This window comes from Camelina sativa, chromosome 5 (assembly GCF_030686135.1).
Source record: "Camelina sativa cultivar CO46 ecotype springtype chromosome 5, ASM3068613v1".
NCBI lineage: Eukaryota > Viridiplantae > Streptophyta > Magnoliopsida > Brassicales > Brassicaceae > Camelina > Camelina sativa.
The window spans coordinates 35628697-35649603 of NC_141884.1; the positions used below are offsets into that span (position 1 = coordinate 35628697).

Genomic DNA, 20907 nt, shown 5'->3' on the forward strand with positions numbered 1-20907 from the left:
TTAATTATATATAATAATAATAATAAATAAATAAACAAATTTACTAGCTGTATATTAGACTACTCATACTGATATAATGTACTCATTTATAAATATATTTTGGACCACACCTACACATTTTTCTTGTCATGGACCACTCATTATTTTGTTGGCATTTACAACTTATACAAACATAATATAGAGTTCGGATCTGAATATAAGGTAGACCGACAACAAATACAACTCTCTAACTTACATATTAGTTACTTTCGATCACCTAACTAATTAGTCGATAATTAATTAATTATTCACTAAATACATGAATACTAGATTTGGACCCGTGCTACAGCACGGGTTGAAATACATTTTATTATTTTTAAAATATTATATATGTAATTGTATATAATATTATTTGGATGCAACTCATGCAAATAATTTTTATTGTAAATATTATTCATGAAATGTAAATGTATTATGTAAGTCTTATATTGTTAATTTTAACCCGTGTTAGAGTATATAAAATTATTAATCCGTGCTAGAATGTGTCCAGCAGCTTCCGTGCTAGAGTATATAAAAATTTAACTCGTGCTTGAGTTTGTAAGTCTTAAAATTATAATATAAAAACAAAATTCAATCGGTGCCTTAGCATGGTCCTAATTTTTATTGAACGTTATGGTTTATCAATAAAATCTGTGGAAAGTAAATTTCTAATATTGTGTTTAAAGATCTTTGGAAACAACTTGATATATAACTAAAATCTTCTAAAAATATAGTTTAAAAGATCCATGATTTTATTTATTACCATTAATATATCAATTATCAATTTGGAATATCTTCAATTAAGGTTGCACCCAATATTTAGGTGTAACCATTAATATATGAATTAATCTATAACCTATCTATAACCTATTTGTAATCATTTATAATTAATTAAAAATATAAAGTCTACAAAAACTATGTTGTGTACTTCTTTTTATTAAAAAGGAGATCATTTGAAATAACTCCGCGATTATAATTTTAAATTAAATAATATAATTTAATCATTATAATATAAACTATATTGTGTACTTCTCTTTATTTTATATTATAATATAAATAATATAAACTATGTTATGTACTTTTCTTTTATTAAAAAGAAGATTATTTGAAATAACTATGTTGTGATCTTCATGATATATTTGCTCCACGATTTATGGATTTATTATTTATTATCTATATACTCCACGATTTATGGATTTATTATTTATTATCTATATATAAAGAGTTATCTTATGAAGAGTACATGATTAATGTATATCTTATATATAACCTATTAGTATGCATTTGTAACCATTTATATTTTTTATAAAGTCTACAAAACTTAAGTTGTGTACTTCCCTTTTATTAAAAAGGGGATTGTTACATCAATTTTGTGTGGACAAAAGTTACAAAATATAATTTTTTCTTTAGTTCTCACCAAATGGATTCCAAAAACAATACCAAAACTATTGATTAAGTTTTTAATGAATTTTTCGTGCGTAATGAACATGAAGGTATTATTTTAGTTTTGAACGGAATAACAAAATACAATTTTCTCGACCGTATTCAACCGATCAAAACCAATAAACCAAAATACACAAAACATACAAATAAACTTTTTATAAACACTAGTGCCAAATACTTGCCAAATAATTTATTCATTTTCGTTTCAACGCAAAGAACAACATGAGCTTCTCACGGTAGCTAGATTCAATCTTCTCAGTAAGTCCAACAAGTTTTTCAGTGAGACGGTCGAAAAAAACATCGAGGATATGGTCACCAAAATGGTTGATGAAGAGAGATCCCATTGTGGCCTTTATGCAAATCATCCATTGCCTCACATCCTCCACGTTCACTGCCCGTTTGAGCCAGGCAGCAGGGTTCATCAGCTCTATAGATTCCACTATGAAGCATCCATTTTTCTCTACCAAGAATGTTACCTCCTCTGGCGATGCTGAGTAGATAGGTATGTTGAATGTATCAACTTGCTCTTCCGTGATCAAACCCTACATGCCAATTTCACCACACTCAACAAACACATATATAAATAAAAATAAACAAGAGAAAGATATATACGTTATAACTTAGTTATGAGACATTGTTTCTTTACATTACCTGGGATTGCATTTGAATGAGAACTTCAGCCATGGATGTATACATGACACTATCGGCAAGATTGGAGAAAGGCAGTCCTCTAGGAATCCCACACATTCCAATAACCAAAAGACCACCACTCACTAGTTCTTTAGCCCTAGCTTCTAGAAACTTCCCCATGTCCCGACCAAACTGCCTTTCATAAGCCTTCACCACTTCCTCGGCCGCATTTGAGTAGTGAACCTTGCCTTTATTCCACGCCTTGGAGCTTTTGTCCACCACTTCCTTTGGAACACTTGAAAGCCAGTGTGTAGCCCCAACCGTCACTACGATATGAACGGAGGATTGAGGAAGAACACGACCGTAGAACGAACCCGGGACCCCGACAGCGAGGTAACTCCGGTCTTGAGGGAGAGAAGTGAAGAGAGTGTTGAAGTCGTTTTCAGGGAGGTCGTTGAAGTAGACAAGAAACTCTGGTTTTGAGAAGTTTGATTGTCGTAAGTTGGTTTCAACGGATCTGATGATGTCGTCAACGAAAAAGAATGTGTTTGGTCCAGTTGCACAACCAAGATCGGCTATTCGGAACGTGTTGGAGCCAGAGATTAGGGTTTTTGCATCGAGTTTCTCTACTATCAGTTTGTCTATTGTCTCTTTCAACAAACTTGTTGTTTTTCTCTGTCCACACCAAAAGGATTTCAAAGATTATGATAATTTTATGCTTAAATATCGTATTTAAAGATGTGCTACTCCTATTGAAAATTATTAAAAGAGACTGAAATAATGAAATACAAAATTTCGCGGCACTAAATCTAAATGAGATGAGATCCAAAACCAATAACACACACCATCGTACAAAATAAATAAAAATGATGCTTAAAAAAAAACAGTATGTTATACCTTAATACAGTATGTTATACTGTATTTAGTAAAATTTAAATACAGTAATGCCTTCTGTGCTTTCTAGATTTACGTTTATGATTAGCTATCCTTGAGACAATGAAGCCGCTAAGTAATCCTCGGTGTATTTTTGTGTGGCTCGATGAGTTCTGAACATTTTAATATCATTGTTGGAGTTTCTTAAATAAAATTGAAGTACATAAATAAGGAACCAAAATTTGATTAAACAAAAAATCATGTAAGAGATCATGATGATAAAGTCAAATTATGTTCTTCCTCTGAACTTTGAAGTCATGGGCTTCCAGTTGATCCGAATAGTCAGCCAACGTCTATTTAAAAATTGGCTGATGATGATATTCTTAAACTATCTTGTACTTTACATTGTCTAGATGAGTAAAATAGATAACAACTTATTACATAGTTAAAATATTTAATGAAAATAAATTTTATCTAACAACTCATCTTAATTACCAATTTGTTGGATCAAATGTAACAAACCATATCCAAAATGCGAAGTTGTTATAAAGGAATATGAAATGTAAAGATGAAAAGAAAAAAATAAAAGATAAGAAACCAAAAAAAAAAAAATTGAAAATAGACCTGCAAATGAGAATTCTTAGAGTAGCTGTTCGGACCATCTCCACCACTCATAGGAAGTGAGTTAAGAACAATCTCCGCTTTCTCCATTATGATTTTGTGTTTTTACTTTCTATACTTGGGGTGTGTCGTCTGTATATATAGGCCATGCATGCACTTAACACCTAGTGCTTATTATTATAGTATAGTCACTATAAACAATAATTGATAACCTCTTGAATTGAACTACAATAATATGCGTATAAAAGCAAGAACATTACTAGAAAATGCTATTAGCCTATCACATCCGTTTGTGCTTGTTTTGAAACACAAGGAATAATAAGCTACATTTTAGAAAGCATTTTCATATTCAGTGAACTAACCTACTACATGTGTTTTTAAATAGAGAAGCTAATACTGAATTATCAGTGATTATTATTATTACGGTGGTCCTAATACGTAAGTACAAGACTACAATAAATATATTATTTTCTTTTTTAAAGTTATACTATTATTGTTTTGAAATTTAACTAATCACATAGGTCTTGCGTGAGAAAACTACGTAATTGTAGGGGCATCAAATTAATAAAATAAATCATAGGTTAAACTAGGATATATGCCCATTCGTCTCCAAAGGAGATGCTCTCTGTACTAATATCCAAGAATAAATCAAAAGGATGCTGAAAATTTATGATAATAAACTTAAATCAGTTTGTTTTTTATATCTCCTCTATCAATGTGGCCTTCTTCATTCTTTCATATATTCATATAAACACTAGCTAAAAAGCATATATAGTGGAAAATTGAATGATGAAATAGCAGAAAAAACCAATCAGAGTCTTTGGAAAAATAATTATAAAACACTAAACATTTGGTTTCATAAGTTAATGAATTTTTATTTTTTTTTCACTTTTCTAGCTAATTTTTTTATTACATTTCTATGAATGGGATGAGTGAATTCTCCCATTTTCAACGATCTGAATGACTGTAAAAAGCTAAGGAACTATTGATTAACTATATCTTTTGTAAACTATATATATATATCACCATAATACAGTTAAAAATGGTTATAGAAGTCTCCAGTTAGTTATTCATCTATCTCTACAATATTTTTGACAAACATTAGCTTCCACATACTCTTTAAGTTTCTTTTTTTTTTGTATTTTCCTTTAATATTTAAGAATTTGAATAAGGGCGAATTTGCCTGATGACCAATATGGGATAAGTTGTGAAGAATATAGCACACAAATGGGAACAATTAAGAGAATGACTAATGGTCTTGACAAGATTACCATTTTAGGCCCAATGTGCTTACACGCGCTAATTATGTGGCAGAGGGAGATATTAACGTGGCATGCTAGTAGGCTACAAAGTTTAGTGACCATGCGTAAATGGTAATATGTCCAATCAGTAACATAACACCGTGAAAAATTAACAGCTCGGTTTTAATTTTTAAGCTAATAGAGAGTAATTTCTCTGCCCATAAATAGTGTAGATAGGTCACTTTCCATCTCCAGCAGATAATATAGACCTGCAAATCAAATGAGCGGCAATAATAGTAGGTGTGAAGTGGAAGCAGTTAGGCGAGGAATTAAGGTAAAAAGCATCATTTTAACTGTATGTAGTTATTGCATGTCGTTAGTATGTAAAGTAGATTCCTGTTTCTATGTCCAGATCAGACTGTAGGTACCTTTCCATTTAGATCTGTCCTATTCTAAAAGAAGTACTAGAATTGAAAATAATTTATGTGACATCTGTCGAGATCAAGGCAAGAGAACGTTTAATAAAAGAGTTTGGTCTAGTTAGTAATGAAATTAATCTGTCTTTGAACCTTCGATTTGATAATAGTATGTATAACTATATCCGCTTGTTTCGTTTATTGCAGATGACCGCGAAAGACGAAGTTCGTGTTGTCCTGGGTGACTGGATTAAGATTGATAGTGCGGTGTGGAACTTTGAACCCGAGACCGCCTCTGGTAACAATTTTGTGAGGCTCCTTTGATGGCATGGCGTATAAGCAATTGGTCGCGAAGGTGAAAGAGAAACTTGTTCTGCGTGCACATGAAGTTGTGATCAAGATGTCGTACCAGTTCCCGGGTTGGTTTGAGCTGGATGATAATGAGGGTAACGGATCAGCGCCGCAATATATAACAGACGAAGAAGAGGTTGGGGTTTTCATATGCATGCGGCGTTTCATTGAAGAGGTAGATCTTTGCGTCACCGTTGTTAAAAAAATGCTGCCAGAGGCTCCTACACCTCCCAGTCCCGCAAGGCATTGGATGCGATATGTTTCTGCAAACGACGATGATGATTCAGATTCTGACTCGGAGGATATATATTGGCATGAGTTCGCATTAGACGCCTCACTGCGCCCGAAGAAAACAAAGCCACACGAACCGGAAATGGTAAACAAAGAAGACATTGTCATGGCATCTGTTCCCGCAACGCGAGGGACAGGCATATACATCAATGAAAGGGGAGACACAATCCTACAAACCGGGCCAACTTGTGGTGCACGGGATAAAGGAAAAGCCGTTGCGGAGGCAAATGGACATGAAACAAGTAGCGATAGCGAGGATAACGACTTTCAGATTGTTCCGTTTACGCAACCTGACGACCCCATGCTAGTAGAATGTAGTCAAGCCAGGCCCCTTGCTAAAGATGGGTGCTCCCAAGAGGCGCAAACAAGATAACACTCTGCACCAAATTCAACTGGGAGCACCAACGGTGAAGGAGATGATGTGGAGATTAACTCGCTTACTATGTGGGGTCGTGTTGAAGAAGCCTTGCATACAATGCTAACTGATATGAGTGACGAACCAGCTCTGTTTTGTCGAGATGCACCACCGGTATTCAATGATGGAAAAGGTGAAGGTAATTCCGCTCACTTGTACACATCTATACAAGTTATATCCAATGTTAATGTAGTTAAGATAAACGGTTATCTGTGTGAAACTGATAAACTATTTGGTATGTATATTATAGGTGTTGATTCAGCCTTGGAAGATATACAGTACAAGGGGGACAAACTATTTGTTGGACGGGTTTTCAAGAACAAAGCCGACTGCAAGATAAAGCTTGCAATACACGCTATTAATCAAAAATTCCATTTCATGACCAGTCAGTCAACACCCAAGTTCATGGTGCTTAAATGCATTTCGAAAACGTGTCCATGGCGTGTTTATGCAGTCAAAGTTGATACGGCTGACCATTTCCAGGTGCGACAGGCTAATCAAAAGCATACATGTACAGTTGATGAGAGGAGAAGCTACCATCGTTTAGCAACAACTCAAGTTATTGGGGAGATTATGCAGCGACATTTTGTTGGCATCAAGAGAGGGCCCCATGCTGCCGCGATTCGAAAAATCCTACTATCAGCATCTCCTACTGGAAAGCTTGGCGTGCTAGGGAAGTTGCAATGGAGCTCTCGTTAGGTTCAATCGCGGGTAGCTACGCTCTACTTCCAGCATACATTGGCCTCCTCCAGCAAACAAATCCTGGCTCTCTATGCTTCACAGAGCATGTTGATGATCCTGACGGTGCGATGCGATTTAAATATCAATTCATAGCATATGGAGCTTCCGTCAAGGGTTACAAACACATCAGGAAAGTCGTGGTTATCGATGGTACTTCAATAAGGCTCGCTATGGTGGGTGCATCCTAACAGCCAGTTGCCAAAATTTCCAAATATTTTCACTAGCATTTGCTATTGTCGACAGCGAAAATGATGATGCTTGGGAGTGGTTCTTTAGACACCTCTCTGCTTTCATCCTTGATACAATCGAGCTGGTCTTCATATCCGATCGGCATGCAAGCATCTATACGGGGTTGCGAAAGGTAATACTAGTTTCATTACATTTCCATACCATTTGAACAAGCTCATATTTATGGATGGTTGTATATGGTTTAAACTTGCAGGTTTACACAGAAGCCCATCACGCAGCTTGTACTGTGCATTTGTGGCGCAATATACGACACTTGTACAAGCCACAAACATTAGCCGGGTTAAAGTCTGCTGCAGCAAGGGCATACCATGTAGATGAATTTAACAAAAAGTTCTTAGAAATCCAGCGGGTCAATCCTGGGTGTGCTGCATATCTTGTGGATATTGGTTAGGCCAAAAATGCTCAATGTGGTATAATAAGTTGCTTACCCGCCATTAATACAGCTTCCCGATTTAATTTCTTTTTTTATGATATTGCATCAGGTTTCTCACACTGGACAAGAGTCCATTCAGAGGGTAAGAGATACAATATTATGGACAGCACCATTGCCGAATCGTGGAACCAAGTTATAAAAGAAGTGAGGGAGTATCCACTAATCTGCATGCTAGAATACATTAGAACAACAGTGATGGAATGGTTTGCAGTTCGTAGGGCATGAGCTGCCCGGTCTGTCTCAGTGATTGCTCCAAAATGTCGTGCTATTGTAGAAGAGAACTTTGAGAGTGCTATGTCAATGGCGGTGAGGCCAATCAGTGACTTTGAGTTCCAGGTGCAGATCAGTTCTGGTGAATGTTTCACCATCAATCTGGTGGAGGGTACTTGTTCGTGTAACGAGTTCCAGTCTTTAAACATCCCTTGTGCTCACGCAGTCGCAGCAGCTACACCGCTTGGGATTTCAATTGATACGTTCGTAGATGTTGCATACTATGAGGAGACAATAAGGCATTCATATGCAGAGAGGGTGTATCCCATTCCTTCAGTTAGTGGAAAATCATCTGTAGGATCAACTTCTGGTACAAGGGGTGACCTCAATCCACCATTTGCCCGGCGACCACCCGAGAGACCCAAAATAATTAGGATTTTGTCACGTGGGGAGTTCAAGGTAAGATTTAAGTCATTTTCTGTATTTGTACACACATGAGACCATTAGTTCATAAAACCAATTAATTTGCCCCTTTTTTAAAAAATATGTCAGAGGCCTCGCCGTAAATCAACAAGGAAATGCTCTCGTTGCTGCCATACAGGGCACAACAAAGCATCTTGCAAAAACGCCATCTAAAGGAATCAATGTAGCCATGGGGTGTGGAGTATGTGTTCACCGGAAAGTTTTTTGGAATGGGCTAAATAATGGAATGTCACAGGGTCGGGAAGCGCATTGTTGTACATATTAAATGCGTTTGGGGGCGTATTTTGGCACAAAATACAAACGTATATAGCGAGACAGTTATATACATTTGTATTTTGGTGTGTAGGTTCCCCAAGTAATGTTTATATTAGTCCCTGTTAAGAAGGAGGTTTAAGTATTGATGTATCGCCCATGAACACCAAAGTTTGTTTTTTGTGAAATAGAAATAGAAACCCCATGGTTGTTTAATATAGTAACCATTTGTGTGAATTTTTTTCTTCTCTACTTACATCACTTACACCCCATTGTGAGTGTGCCCAGTTTAATGGGGTTACCAATTGTACATGCCTGTACCTCCAAAACCGTTTTTTGATGTAAGTGATAACATAACCAATCCTTATTGGGAGGCACTAAACCCTAGAGGATACTACTTTGTGAACCCACCCAACAAAGATATAAACCCATTCTAAATAGACATAATCTCTACATCTTTCAATTTGTAAACAAACTGGTTGTCTTGAGAAAGTTCGGTTATATGGGTGACCAATTAATACACTGGCTACTACCTCATAACCCACATTAGTTTTTGTGAAAGATAACTATCCTTTTTGGGAGGCACTAAACCCTAAATGATTCTACTTGGTCAACCCACACAGAGAGGATACCAACCGTTTATGATTAAACTCTACATATTGAAATATGTAAACCCAATGATAAGCAACTAATATCATAGTCCAGTATAACTATTATCGGTAGCGAGAGTAAGAACTCTCAAAGAACATAATCGATGCCTACAGTGAGGCACTAAACCCTACAGGATTCTACTTTGCCAACCCAAACAGATAAGCCAACAAGACAACTAATATCATAGTCCAGTATAAATACTATCGGTAGCGAGAGTAAGAACTCTCAAAGAACATAATCGATGCCTTTAGTGCGGCACTAAACCCTACAGGATTCTACTTTTCCAACCCAAACAGATAAGACAACAAGACAACTAATATCATAGTCCAGTATAAATATTATCGGTAGCGATAGTAAGAACTCTCAAAGAACATAATCGATGCCTACAGTGAGGCACTAAACCCTTCAGGATTCTACTTTGCCAACCCAAACAAATAAGACAACAAGACAACTAATATCATATTCCAGTATAAATATTATCGGTAGCGATAGTAAGAACTCTCAAAGAACATAACCGATGCCTACAGTGAGGCACTAAACCCTACAGGATTCTACTTTGCCAACCCAAACAAATAAGACAACAAGACAATATGTTTAAACGATTGTGAAGGGGAGAAGTATAGTTCCTGGATAAAGATGCTTAGCCTAACGATACACAAGAGTTTTTTACTATCCCATATTCACGTTGTAAATGACATAGTACATTGGCATACATAAATAGAATGGAACTGGCTGTCTAAGCATATTCGCATAAAACCGAATGGTGGTACAACCAAACAAAGGTAAACACAATGTTTTCATGGCGAGAAGAAACCGTTAAACTGGCAACATACTGTTATGCCACAATACACTGACTTAAATTTGTAAACTCGCTATGAAGGTGCAGCAAAGGTTTGGTAAGCACCGATAGCATACAATTTAGCCGCCGTCTGAACCTGCTCCTCATCCAGAATCCTATAGTATGTGGCAAGACAAGAGACCGCGTGTAGTTCAAGCATAATCAGTGTTGCGATCCCGGTTAGAGCTGCAATTTATGTACAACAATAATGCAGACTCTGGGAACTAGTTAACCAAACAAAGCAAACAGAAACTTACCACGTGAAGAACAATGGAATGGGATAGTCGGCCTTAATATAGCCATCTGATCTAGTCCCACACTATTATCTGCTGCGGTCTCAACGTACAGCTGGATTATATACGGGAGCATTACCGCAATGTGTTCCAGGTATTTAGAGACCTGCTGGTCAGTCAAGCAAGATCGGTTGCAATCCAATACTATTACTTGCCAAGATTTCAAGTCTATAACTAAACCAATCCAGTGCTTCCTTTCTATCTGCATTGGGCTGTAGAGAATGTCCACTTCACTAAGCCATTTAGGACGTGAGGTGAAAGGTAACGCCGTTGCGTTTGAGAAATGAAAACTCAGTTTATCTGGTGCTCTAATGAATCTGTTATTGTAACATCCGCGAACCGGATTTTGTGATTTTGAAAGGAGTGTCGATCGACACCCTAGTGGCATCGATCGACACCACTAATTTCTGGGTTCGGCCGGTTTGATTAATTGCCGAATTGGTTTGGTTTGGTTCAATTAAATCCCTAAATCGTGTTATAAGCGTCTAAGGACGAGTTTAAGGGTTTTTGGAGAGTTATTTGGTCGCCGCTTAGTGAAAGAAAGAGAGAAAAGAGAGAGAAACGTTTTTGTGACTTTCTGGGCTTGTTCTTGGAGTTTTTGGAGAGATCTGAGGCTGTAGGAGGGTTAGTTGTTGCTGGAAACGAAGGGGGAGCTTCTGGAGGTGTTGTTTTCCACGTTTCTCAATCCAATCTTCTTGTTCTTGAGGTGAGTGCTTGACCATGGTTGATCTAAGCATGAGATCTCTCTTGTTTGTGTGTTTTCTTTGCTGTTTGTGTTGTTTTGTTGCTTGGGTTCGTTGCTTTTGTGATTCCCAGTGATTCTTGAGGTAATTGGGTGAGTCTGGAACGGATTCGGGATGGTTTGGAATCGGGATTCGTCGTTCGTGTTCGTGCGGTTCGCGTCTGCAGATATGGTATCGATCGACACCATTCGAGCATCGGTCGACACTGTTGGTGACAGCATCGGTCGACACCCTTGTGGCATCGGTCGACACTTTTGGTTCAGCATCGGTCGACACTTTCTGGTGGCATCGATCGACACTAGTCTCAACCGAGACTTGTTTTCCTGGTTTGATGTATTGCTTGTGTTTTGTTTGCTTGCATAACTTGAGGGTCTCATATGCTTGTGTGTATAACCTAGTAGATGGGAGGACGGCCTCACTAAGTTTTTATGATAATACTTACGCATCTCAATTGTTGTTTGTGATGTGCAGGTAAAGGAAAAGTGTGATCGTGGAATCAAAGGCGATGAAGAGGAGGATGTTCTAGAGGCTTGATTGATTGTGGTCTAGCTGTTGTTAGGTTGCTAGATTAAGTCATTGGAACATTGTAGGATGTTAGCTTTTGGTTATTTCCTTGTTTGGATTTTGGTGTTATTGGTTATTGGATTATTTATGTTGGAATTTTAATGGATTAATGGAATTGTTTTATTTGGTTATCCGCGGTTATTGATTGTTGTTAGGATGTTAGTGGGTATGGGACCACTAGTAAATTAAGGTATAAAAAAAAAAAAACGGGAAGGGTTGTTTCATTTTTGGTATCAGAGCCCTTACGGTTCTAGGTCTAGGGTTCATTGTGCTTTTGCTGTTGATGTTTAGGATTCTATGCTATGATTGATTGTGTGAGTCAGTCAATTGAGTGTGGCATGAAGTCCTAGAACATCCTCTTCGAGCCTGTTTTGTGATTCCACGGTAAGTTGTGTTTTTGTGTATAGGAACTATTGTTTGCTTAGCCTTTTGTTCTTGGATGATACAGATGGTTAGGGGTGAGGATGCTGTTGGTCGCGGTCGTGGTCGTGGGCGTGGTCGTGGTCGGGGTCAGGGACGAGGTCAGGTTCCTGAGGCCAGTGTGAGTGTGACCCAGAGCATGGCCAGTGAGGAGGTGGCGGAGTCCCAGGTTCATCCTAGTGTGTCTGGAGACCAGGCTGGTTTGGGTGACGGCAGGGCGGATGGGCCCGGTGTCGGTCACGGTGTTGCCCCGGGTGTGGGGGTTGTAGCGGGAGGTGCTCCAGGCAGGGAGGATGTCTTGATGGACTTGCTAGCTCAGGTTTTGCAGCGACTTCCAGCAGTTGTGCCGCCAGTGGTTGGTGGGCAGGATCCAGTAGTGCCGCCAGTGGTTGGTGGGCAGGATCCGGTAGTGCCGCCAGTGGGTGGTGGGCAGGTTCCAGCGGTGCAGCCTGTGGCGGGTTTGCAGGCAGGTGTGCAGCCGGGGGCCGAGGTAGTGGATGCTCAGTATGTGCGGATGATGGAGCAGCTGCGGCATGTGGGAGCAAGGTATTTCTCAGGAAGTACCGATCCGAGTGTAGCGGATGAGTGGAGAGAGCGGATGGAGGATATTTTCCTTTCGCTTAGGTGTCCCGACCGGTACAGGGTGGATCTGGCAGTGTTTTACTTGTCAGGAGATGCTCGTGTGTGGTGGAGGTCGGTGACAGCACGGAGAGTGCAGCGGGGTATGTCTTGGGGAGATTTTGTGGGGGAGTTTAACTCCAAGTATTTTCCTCAGGAGGCTCTTGATCGTATGGAGGCACGGTTCTTGGGTTTGACTCAGGGGGACCATACAGTGCGGGAGCTGGATGCAGAGTTCAGTCGGCTTGTGGGGTATGCAGGCAGGGCATGGGAGCCAGAGTCAGCTCAGGTGAGGAGGTTTTTGTTGGCTCTGCGGGATGATTTGAGGACTCGGTGCAGAGTGAGGAGCTATGCTACGAGAGCAGAGTTGGTTGAGGTTGCAGCTGGGATAGAGGATGACTTGAGGTCACAGGTGGTTGTGGTCAGTTCTTCGGTGCAGCCACAACAGTCTCAGCCGCTTTCTGTTCCTAGCAAGGGCGGCAAGCCTGCGCAGGGGCAGAAGAGGAAGTTTGATGTTATGCAGAGATCGAGGCACGGGGGTGCAAAATGCTTTGGGTGTGGTAGCAGGGACCACAAGGTGACTAGCTGTCCACAGAGGGGTGAGCAGCGGGCAGTGACAGAGCAGCGGGCGGTGACGGAGCCGTGGATAGATACTCGAGTGTGTTACTACTGCAGAGAGACGGGGCACATCAAGCCTCGTTGTCCCAAGTTGCAGCAGAGGGCAGTAGCAGTGTTGCAGGCTGGAGCTCAGCCAGGGGTGCAGCAGGGTGTGTAGCACGGTGTGCAGCCAGTGGGTTGGATCGAGCCGACGTCACAGGTGTACTCGACTCAGGAGCCCGGTGGCACTAGTGCAGGAGCGATCACAGGTATAACTTCTGAGATTCGAACTTAGTCAATTCAATAGTTCAGATTATATTTGTTTTTGTTTGTGGTCAAGTGTTAGGTTCTCAACACATGAGGTTTGTGTAGGGACCTTGTTGGTGGGCGGGTTTAAGTCCCATGTTATGTTTGATTCTGAAGCTTCTCATAGCTTCATTACTCCGGAGTGTGCCGTGAGTGCGGGGATCAGAGGGGATTCTGGAGAGCGTTCAGGAGTTGTCAAAGTTGCTGGAGGCAAGTTCCTGAGGGTTATTGGACGAGCTGGAGGATTTGATATTCAGATCGCAGGAGAGTCGTGGCCAGCGGATTTGCTTATCAGTCCAGTGGAGTTGTATGACGTTATTCTTGGTATGGATTGGTTGCATCGGTATAAGGTGCATTTGGATTGCTATCGGGGTAGAGTGGAGTTTGAGCGTCCAGGAGGGAAGTTGGTTTTTCAGGGTATTAGACCGACTTCGGAGAGTCTCGTGATCTCAGCCGTTCAGGCAGGGAAGATGATCGAGAAGGGCCGTGAGGCCTATCTGGTTACTATATCTATGCCAGAGTCAATGGAGAAGTCTACGGTTAGCGGTATTCCGGTTGTGGAGGACTTTGAGGATGTGTTCCAGTCATTGCAGGGATTACCACCATCTCGGTCGGATCCTTTTACTATTGAGCTGGAACCAGGGACAATGCCGTTATCCAAGGCTCCTTACAGGATGGCTCCAGCAGAGATGGCAGAGCTGAAGAAGCAGTTGGAGGATTTGTTGGGCAAGGGTTTTATCCGTCCTAGTTGTTCACCGTGGGGAGCTCCGGTGTTGTTTGTTAAGAAGAAGGATGAGAGTTTTCGGTTGTGTATTGACTATCGGGGTTTGAACCGAGTTACTGTGAAGAACAAGTACCCTCTCCCGAGGATTGATGAGTTGTTGGATCAGTTGAGGGGTGCTACTTGGTTCTCTAAGATCGACTTAGCTTCAGGTTATCATCAGATTCCTATACATGAGGCAGACGTGAGGAAGACAGCCTTCAGGACGAGATATGGGCACTATGAGTTTGTGGTGATGCCGTTTGGGTTGACAAATGCGCCAGCTGCGTTTATGAGATTGATGAACAGCGTTTTCCAGGAGTTTCTGGACGTGTCAGTCATCATTTTCATCGACGACATCCTGGTATATTCTAAGAGTCCTGAGGAGCATGCAGTACATTGAGAGCAGTGTAGGAGAAGCTGCGGGAGCAGAAGTTGTTTGTTAAGCTGAGTAAGTGCAGTTTTTGGCAGCGTGAGATGGGGTTCTTGGGTTATATTGTTTCAGCTGAGGGAGTTTCAGTGGATCCAGAGAAGATTCAGTCCATCAGGGAGTGGCTGAGGCCGCAGAGTGCCACTGAGATTCGGAGTTTCCTGGGGTTAGCAGGTTACTACAGGAGGTTTGTTCGGGGTTTTGCGAGTATGGCTCAGCCGATGACTAAGCTTACAGGGAAGGATGTCCCGTTTGTGTGGTCACCAGAGTGTGAGGCAAGTTTTGCAAGTCTCAAGCAGATGTTGACTACCACGCCGGTGTTAGCACTGCCTGAGCAGGACGAGCCTTATGTTGTGTATACAGATGCTTCTAGAGTGGGGTTGGGTTGTGTACTTATGCAGCAGGGGAAGGTTATAGCTTATGCTTCGCGGCAGTTGCGGAAGCATGAAGCTAATTATCCTACTCATGATTTGGAGATGGCAGCAGTGATCTTTGCTCTTAAGATTTGGAGATCCTATCTGTATGGTGGGAAGGTACAGGTATTTACAGATCACAAGAGTCTGAAGTACATTTTTACTCAGCCTGAGCTGAATTTGAGGCAGAGGCGTTGGATGGAGTTAGTAGCGGATTATGATTTGGACATAGCTTACCATCCTGGTAAAGCTAATCTGGTTGCAGATGCCTTGAGTCGGAAGCGGGTGGCTTCGGTTCAGGAGCAGGATATGGAGGCGTTGGTAGGTGAGATTAGTGCATTGAGTTTGTGTGTTATCTCACAGGAACCTTTGGGTTTGGAGGCAGCTGATAGAGCGGATTTGTTGAGTAGAGTGAGGTTAGCTCAGGAGAGCGATGAGGGGCTGGTGAATGCCTCTAAGGCTGCGGGTGCAGAGTATCAGGTTTCTGCTAATGGTACTATCCTTGTGCATGGTCGGATCTGTGTGCCCAAGGGTGAGGATTTGAGGCAGGAGATACTGAGAGAGGCTCATTCGAGCAAGTTCTCTATTCATCCAGGAGCGACCAAGATGTACCGTGACCTCAAGCGGTATTATCACTGGGTCGGGATGAAGAAGGACGTAGCTGACTAGGTGGCGAAGTGTGATACTTGCCAGCTGGTGAAGGCGGAGCATCAGGTTTCTGGTGGTTTATTATAGAGTTTACCCATTCTGGAGTGGAAGTGGGATTTGATCACGATGGACTTCGTGGTAGGTTTGCCTGTGTCGAGGACGTTTGATGCTATTTGGGTCATTGTGGACCGTTTGACTAAGTCTGTGCATTTTTTGGCCATCAAGAAAACTGATGGAGCAGCGGTTTTGGCCAAGAAGTACGTAAGGGAGATAGTCAGATTGCACGGTGTGCCTGCTAGTATTGTGTCTGATAGAGATTCCAAGTTCACCTCGGTGTTCTGGAAGGCATTTCAGGCGGAGATGGGCACGAAGGTGCATATGAGTACAGCCTATCATCCTCAGACTGACGGTCAGTCAGAGAGGACGATCCAGATTTTGGAGGATTTATTGAGGATGTGTGTGCTGGATTGGGGTGGTCATTGGGCAGATCACTTGAGCTTGGTGGAGTTTGCTTATAACAACAGCTACCAGGCTAGTATTGGGATGGCTCCTTATGAGGCCCTGTATGGGAGGTCGTGTCGTACACCATTATGTTGGACTCAGGTGGGGGAGAGGAGCATATTTGGTGCAGATTTTGTTCAGGAGACCTCGGAGAAGATTCGGGTTTTGAGGCTGAACATGAAGGAGGCTCAGGATCGGCAGAAGAGCTATGCTGATAAGAGGAGAAAGGATCTTGAGTTTCAGGTTGGTGATAGAGTGTACCTCAAGATGGCCATGTTGCGGGGTCCGAACAGGTCATTGACAGAGACTAAGTTGAGTCTGAGGTACATGGGTCCGTTCAGAGTGGTTGAGCGGGTGGGACCAGTGGCATACCGGTTGGAGTTACCTGAGGTTATGCGTGCGTTCCACAAGGTATTTCATGTGTCGATGCTGAGGAAGTGTCTTCACGAGGGTGATCAGTTGTTGGCTAAGATTCCTGAGGATCTTCAGCCTAACATGACTTTAGAGGCGAGACCAGTGAGGGTGCTCGAGAGGAGAGTCAAGGAACTTCGGAAGAAGAAGATTCCTTTGATGAGAGTCCTGTGGGACTGTGACGGAGTAGAGGAGCAGACTTGGGAGCCCGAGGCGAGGATGAAGGCAAGGTTTAAGAAGTGGTTTGAGAAGCAGACCGCGACTTGAGCTTGTCTAGCCGGGTCCGAGTTGTAGTCCGTGGCTGGAGCGGGTACGGAGTATTCCAGCCCATCTCTCTTGATATTTGGTCGCTTAGGGGTGGTTGGTTGTGCGACTAAGTATCAAGATGAGGTGGTGCTCGGGATGCGGGTTGATGGCTCTGGTTGTTGTATTTTTGGCTTTTTCTGATGTAATTTCGTTGAGATTGTAACGATTATGACATTTTTTTTTGAAATTAATAAGATGAGTATTTTTCTTTATGTTTTGACTGTTGTTGTCATGGGAAAAGAGAAATAGCTCGGGTTTCTATTTTTGGAAAGTTTCCATAAATAGAAAGTTTCCACAAAAGGAAGGTTTCCATAAATAGAAAGTTTCTAAAAAGGGAAAGTTTTGTGGAAATGTTGAGGTAGATCTAGCCGGGAGATACTCGTTGGCATCAGTGTTTGTTTTGCTCAAGGCTGTGCGGCCCAACTCACGTGATACCAATAGCTCGATGGACTTTGTGGCCAGAGAGTGGCAGTGGTATGTTGCTTCGGATGACGATCCGAGAGCGCGCTTGAGGGTGACGACCCAAGAGCGGGATATGTGAGGCTCCCTGGATACCGTAGCTGTGAGCCGAGGCTCGGGAGTGAGCCGGTATGTCTCGAGGGTTGCGACCCGAGAGCGGGGGGAGTGTGTGTGAGTGACTTCCTAGATGCCGTAGCTTAAGGCGGTTGGCCTGATAGCGAGCCGGCATGATTCGTTGGTTGCGACCACGGATGGGGGAAGCACTGAGTTGTGAGCAAATAGTGGTTATGATGCGAGTATATTGGCTAGAGGGAGACCCCGAGGGTCAGTCGGAGGTGTGCGGGCTGTTGCGACAGTGGCACGGGAAACCTTGGCTGATGGTGTTTAGTCCGGTCTGGGGACGTGCGGGCCGTACTGACGGTGGCACGGAGGTCCTTGGCAGTTGGACGGTATTGCGGGATTCGGGGACGTATCCATATTGGTGGGGGAGAATTGTAACATCCGCGAACCGGATTTTGTGATTTTGAAAGGAGTGTCAATCGACACCCTAGTGGCATCGATCGACACCACTAATTTCTGGGTTCGGCCGGTTTGATTAATTGCCGAATTGGTTTGGTTTGGTTCAATTAAATCCCTAAATCGTGTTATAAGCGTCTAAGGACGAGTTTAAGGGTTTTTGGAGAGTTATTTGGTCGCCGCTTAGTGAAAGAAAGAGAGAAAAGAGAGAGAAACGTTTTTGTGACTTTCTGGGCTTGTTCTTGGAGTTTTTGGAGAGATCTGAGGCTGTAGGAGGGTTAGTTGTTGCTGGAAACGAAGGGGGAGCTTCTGGAGGTGTTGTTTTCCACGTTTCTCAATCCAATCTTCTTGTTCTTGAGGTGAGTGCTTGACCATGGTTGATCTAAGCATGAGATCTCTCTTGTTTGTGTGTTTTCTTTGCTGTTTGTGTTGTTTTGTTGCTTGGGTTCGTTGCTTTTGTGATTCCCAGTGATTCCTGAGGTAATTGGGTGAGTCTGGAACGGATTCGGGATGGTTTGGAATCGGGATTCGTCGTTCGTGTTCGCGCGGTTCGCGTCTGCAGATATGGTATCGATCGACACCATTCGAGCATCGGTCGACACTGTTGGTGACAGCATCGGTCGACACCCTTGTGGCATCGGTCGACACCCTTGTGGCATCGGTCGACACCTTTTGGTTCCGCATCGGTCGACACTTTCTGGTGGCATTGATCGACACTAGTCTCAACCGAGACTTGTTTTCCTGGTTTGATGTATTGCTTGTGTTTTGTTTGCTTGCATAACTCTAGGGTCTCATATACTTGTGTGTATAACCTAGTAGATGGGAGGACGGCCTCACTAAGTATTTATGATAATACTTACGCATCTCAATTGTTGTTTGTGATGTGCAGGTAAAGGAAAAGTGTGATCTTGGAATCAAAGGCGATGAAGAGGAGGATGTTCTAGAGGCTTGATTGATTGTGGTCTAGCTGTTGTTAGGTTGCTAGATTAAGTCATTGGAACATTGTAGGGTGTTAGCTTTTGGTTATTTCCTTGTTTGGATTTTGGTGTTATTGGTTATTGGATTATTTATGTTGGAATTTTAATGGATTAATGGAATTGTTTTATTTGGTTATCCGCGGTTATTGATTGTTGTTAGGATGTTAGTGGGTATGGGACTACTAGTAAATTAAGGTATAAAAAAAAACGGGAAGGGTTGTTTCAGTTATACTGGCGATACAACTCAGCCAAGAATGAGGCAGGAACGAAATCATAACGCACTGACAAATCCTCATCACGATGTGCTTGGATGAACTTAACCAACAAATCTGCAACCTAATGAAATGGGAAACAAATTATGTATTTAGATCCCACACAGTGGTGGTTATTAATGAAATACATAAATTACACCAACTTATACCGACTCATCAAGAAACGATGTGGATTCAAAAATGGCAAGGAAATCCACATTGTCCGCGACCATCCCACATGACAGTTCATATGATCTGCAGAGAAATAGAGTTGTAACATCAGTGTTACCATTTATACCTTATCACATAATGCGGTTTCTATCATATATTGGTGACTACCATACCTTGCCCTCTCCATCTTCTGTAGAAAATCGGAGACCACCTTAGCATCTGGCATAGAAAACGCAGCAAAACCACCAACTAGCAGCGTTGGAGCAGGGTGAATGGCTTCAGATGACAGCACAGTACTAGTTAATGGAGATGTGTCCATTCTGCGCTTCTTACGGCTCTTGTAAACGATATCAGGTTTGCCATGGGATATACTTGCAGGAGCATTTGGTCTTTCGAGTTCAGATGTGGGTATTTCAAGAGTATTGCGGATGCGCAAGCTCTTGCGTGTAGGCATGGGTTTCATTTGAGATGGTGCTTTACCCCTTCTTGTTGACCTTCTGCGAGAAACTTCAAAGCCAGATACACTCTCTTGCGTTAGATCAACAATCACCGATGGCGTTTGTATGTCAACGTCGGGACTTGTTTGAACTTCATTGTGCACCTAATAAAAGGTTTTATTAGTATATGCAACCAAAGGTCGTTTGATAAGATATGCTTTGCTATCTGAACCAAACTCACTTGATCTCTCTCGTGTGTACGTGACGCAGTTTCTAATTGGGTCAAGCCAATGGAAAACGTAGGAGGATCAATATCAAAACGGTTGTCTACGTTGTCACTTGTTGGTTTGGACTGTGCAGATTTATCTTTCATCTGCTATCGAGAGTAATGGGAACATGCGTCAAGCAAATGTATAAGTAAAAAGCAAAGACGAGGCAAGCATATGTAATTTATAAACAGCAGACATACATTGGGTAATGTACCCGTTGGAGACGGAGATGGTAAGTTAACGTTTGTACATGGTTGAGCTGCCCTTGTTCCCTATAAAGTGTGGGGAAGCATGTTACCAACGGTCATCCAACAGGCAATGTGGTAAAATGCGCAGTAAGAGTAATGAATACTTACACTTTCAGTATTCCAAGTTGCCGCATTCTCCTCTTGCGTCAAGCCAATAGAAAATGTTGGTGGTTCCATAGTTAATATATTTGGGAGATATCAGAGAATTGTTTGGGGCGTCCCGACTGCTCTCGTAGTGGTTGTGTAGGGAGTCCTGAAGTCTCTTTCAGTGCTTCCGTGGGGTGGGGCAAATTATCTTGCAGTGGCTATCGTTTCCAAACAGAAAGAATATGGGGTTAGATGGAGTCAACGATTAGATGTTATCCCACATAAAGGGATTTCTAGAATCAGTCATACCTCCGCATGTGCATCTT

At 41.9% G+C, this 20907-nt stretch overlaps 2 protein-coding genes and 1 pseudogene across 2 annotated transcripts; 1 reads left to right on the forward strand and 2 right to left on the reverse strand.

Moving 5' to 3' along the window:
- Positions 1-1497: 1497 nt before the first annotated feature.
- On the reverse strand, positions 1498-3699 carry LOC109132990 (loganic acid O-methyltransferase-like). Its single transcript, XM_019245508.2, has 3 exons — positions 3589-3699; positions 2113-2766; positions 1498-2003 (listed from the first exon to the last, which is right to left on the reverse strand). Exons 1-3 carry the CDS (start codon positions 3673-3675, stop codon positions 1656-1658), a joined length of 1089 nt encoding a protein of 362 aa, XP_019101053.2. The 5' UTR covers positions 3676-3699; the 3' UTR covers positions 1498-1655.
- A 2627-nt stretch (positions 3700-6326) lies between these two features.
- On the forward strand, positions 6327-8568 carry LOC104789687 (uncharacterized; annotated as a pseudogene).
- A 1622-nt stretch (positions 8569-10190) lies between these two features.
- Positions 10191-20350, reverse strand: LOC147944780 (uncharacterized). The gene is made up of 6 exons (XM_087512717.1): positions 20219-20350; positions 19714-20141; positions 19540-19624; positions 19349-19454; positions 10414-10773; positions 10191-10342 (listed from the first exon to the last, which is right to left on the reverse strand). Exons 1-6 carry the CDS (start codon positions 20348-20350, stop codon positions 10191-10193), a joined length of 1263 nt encoding a protein of 420 aa, XP_087368843.1.
- Positions 20351-20907: the final 557 nt, after the last annotated feature.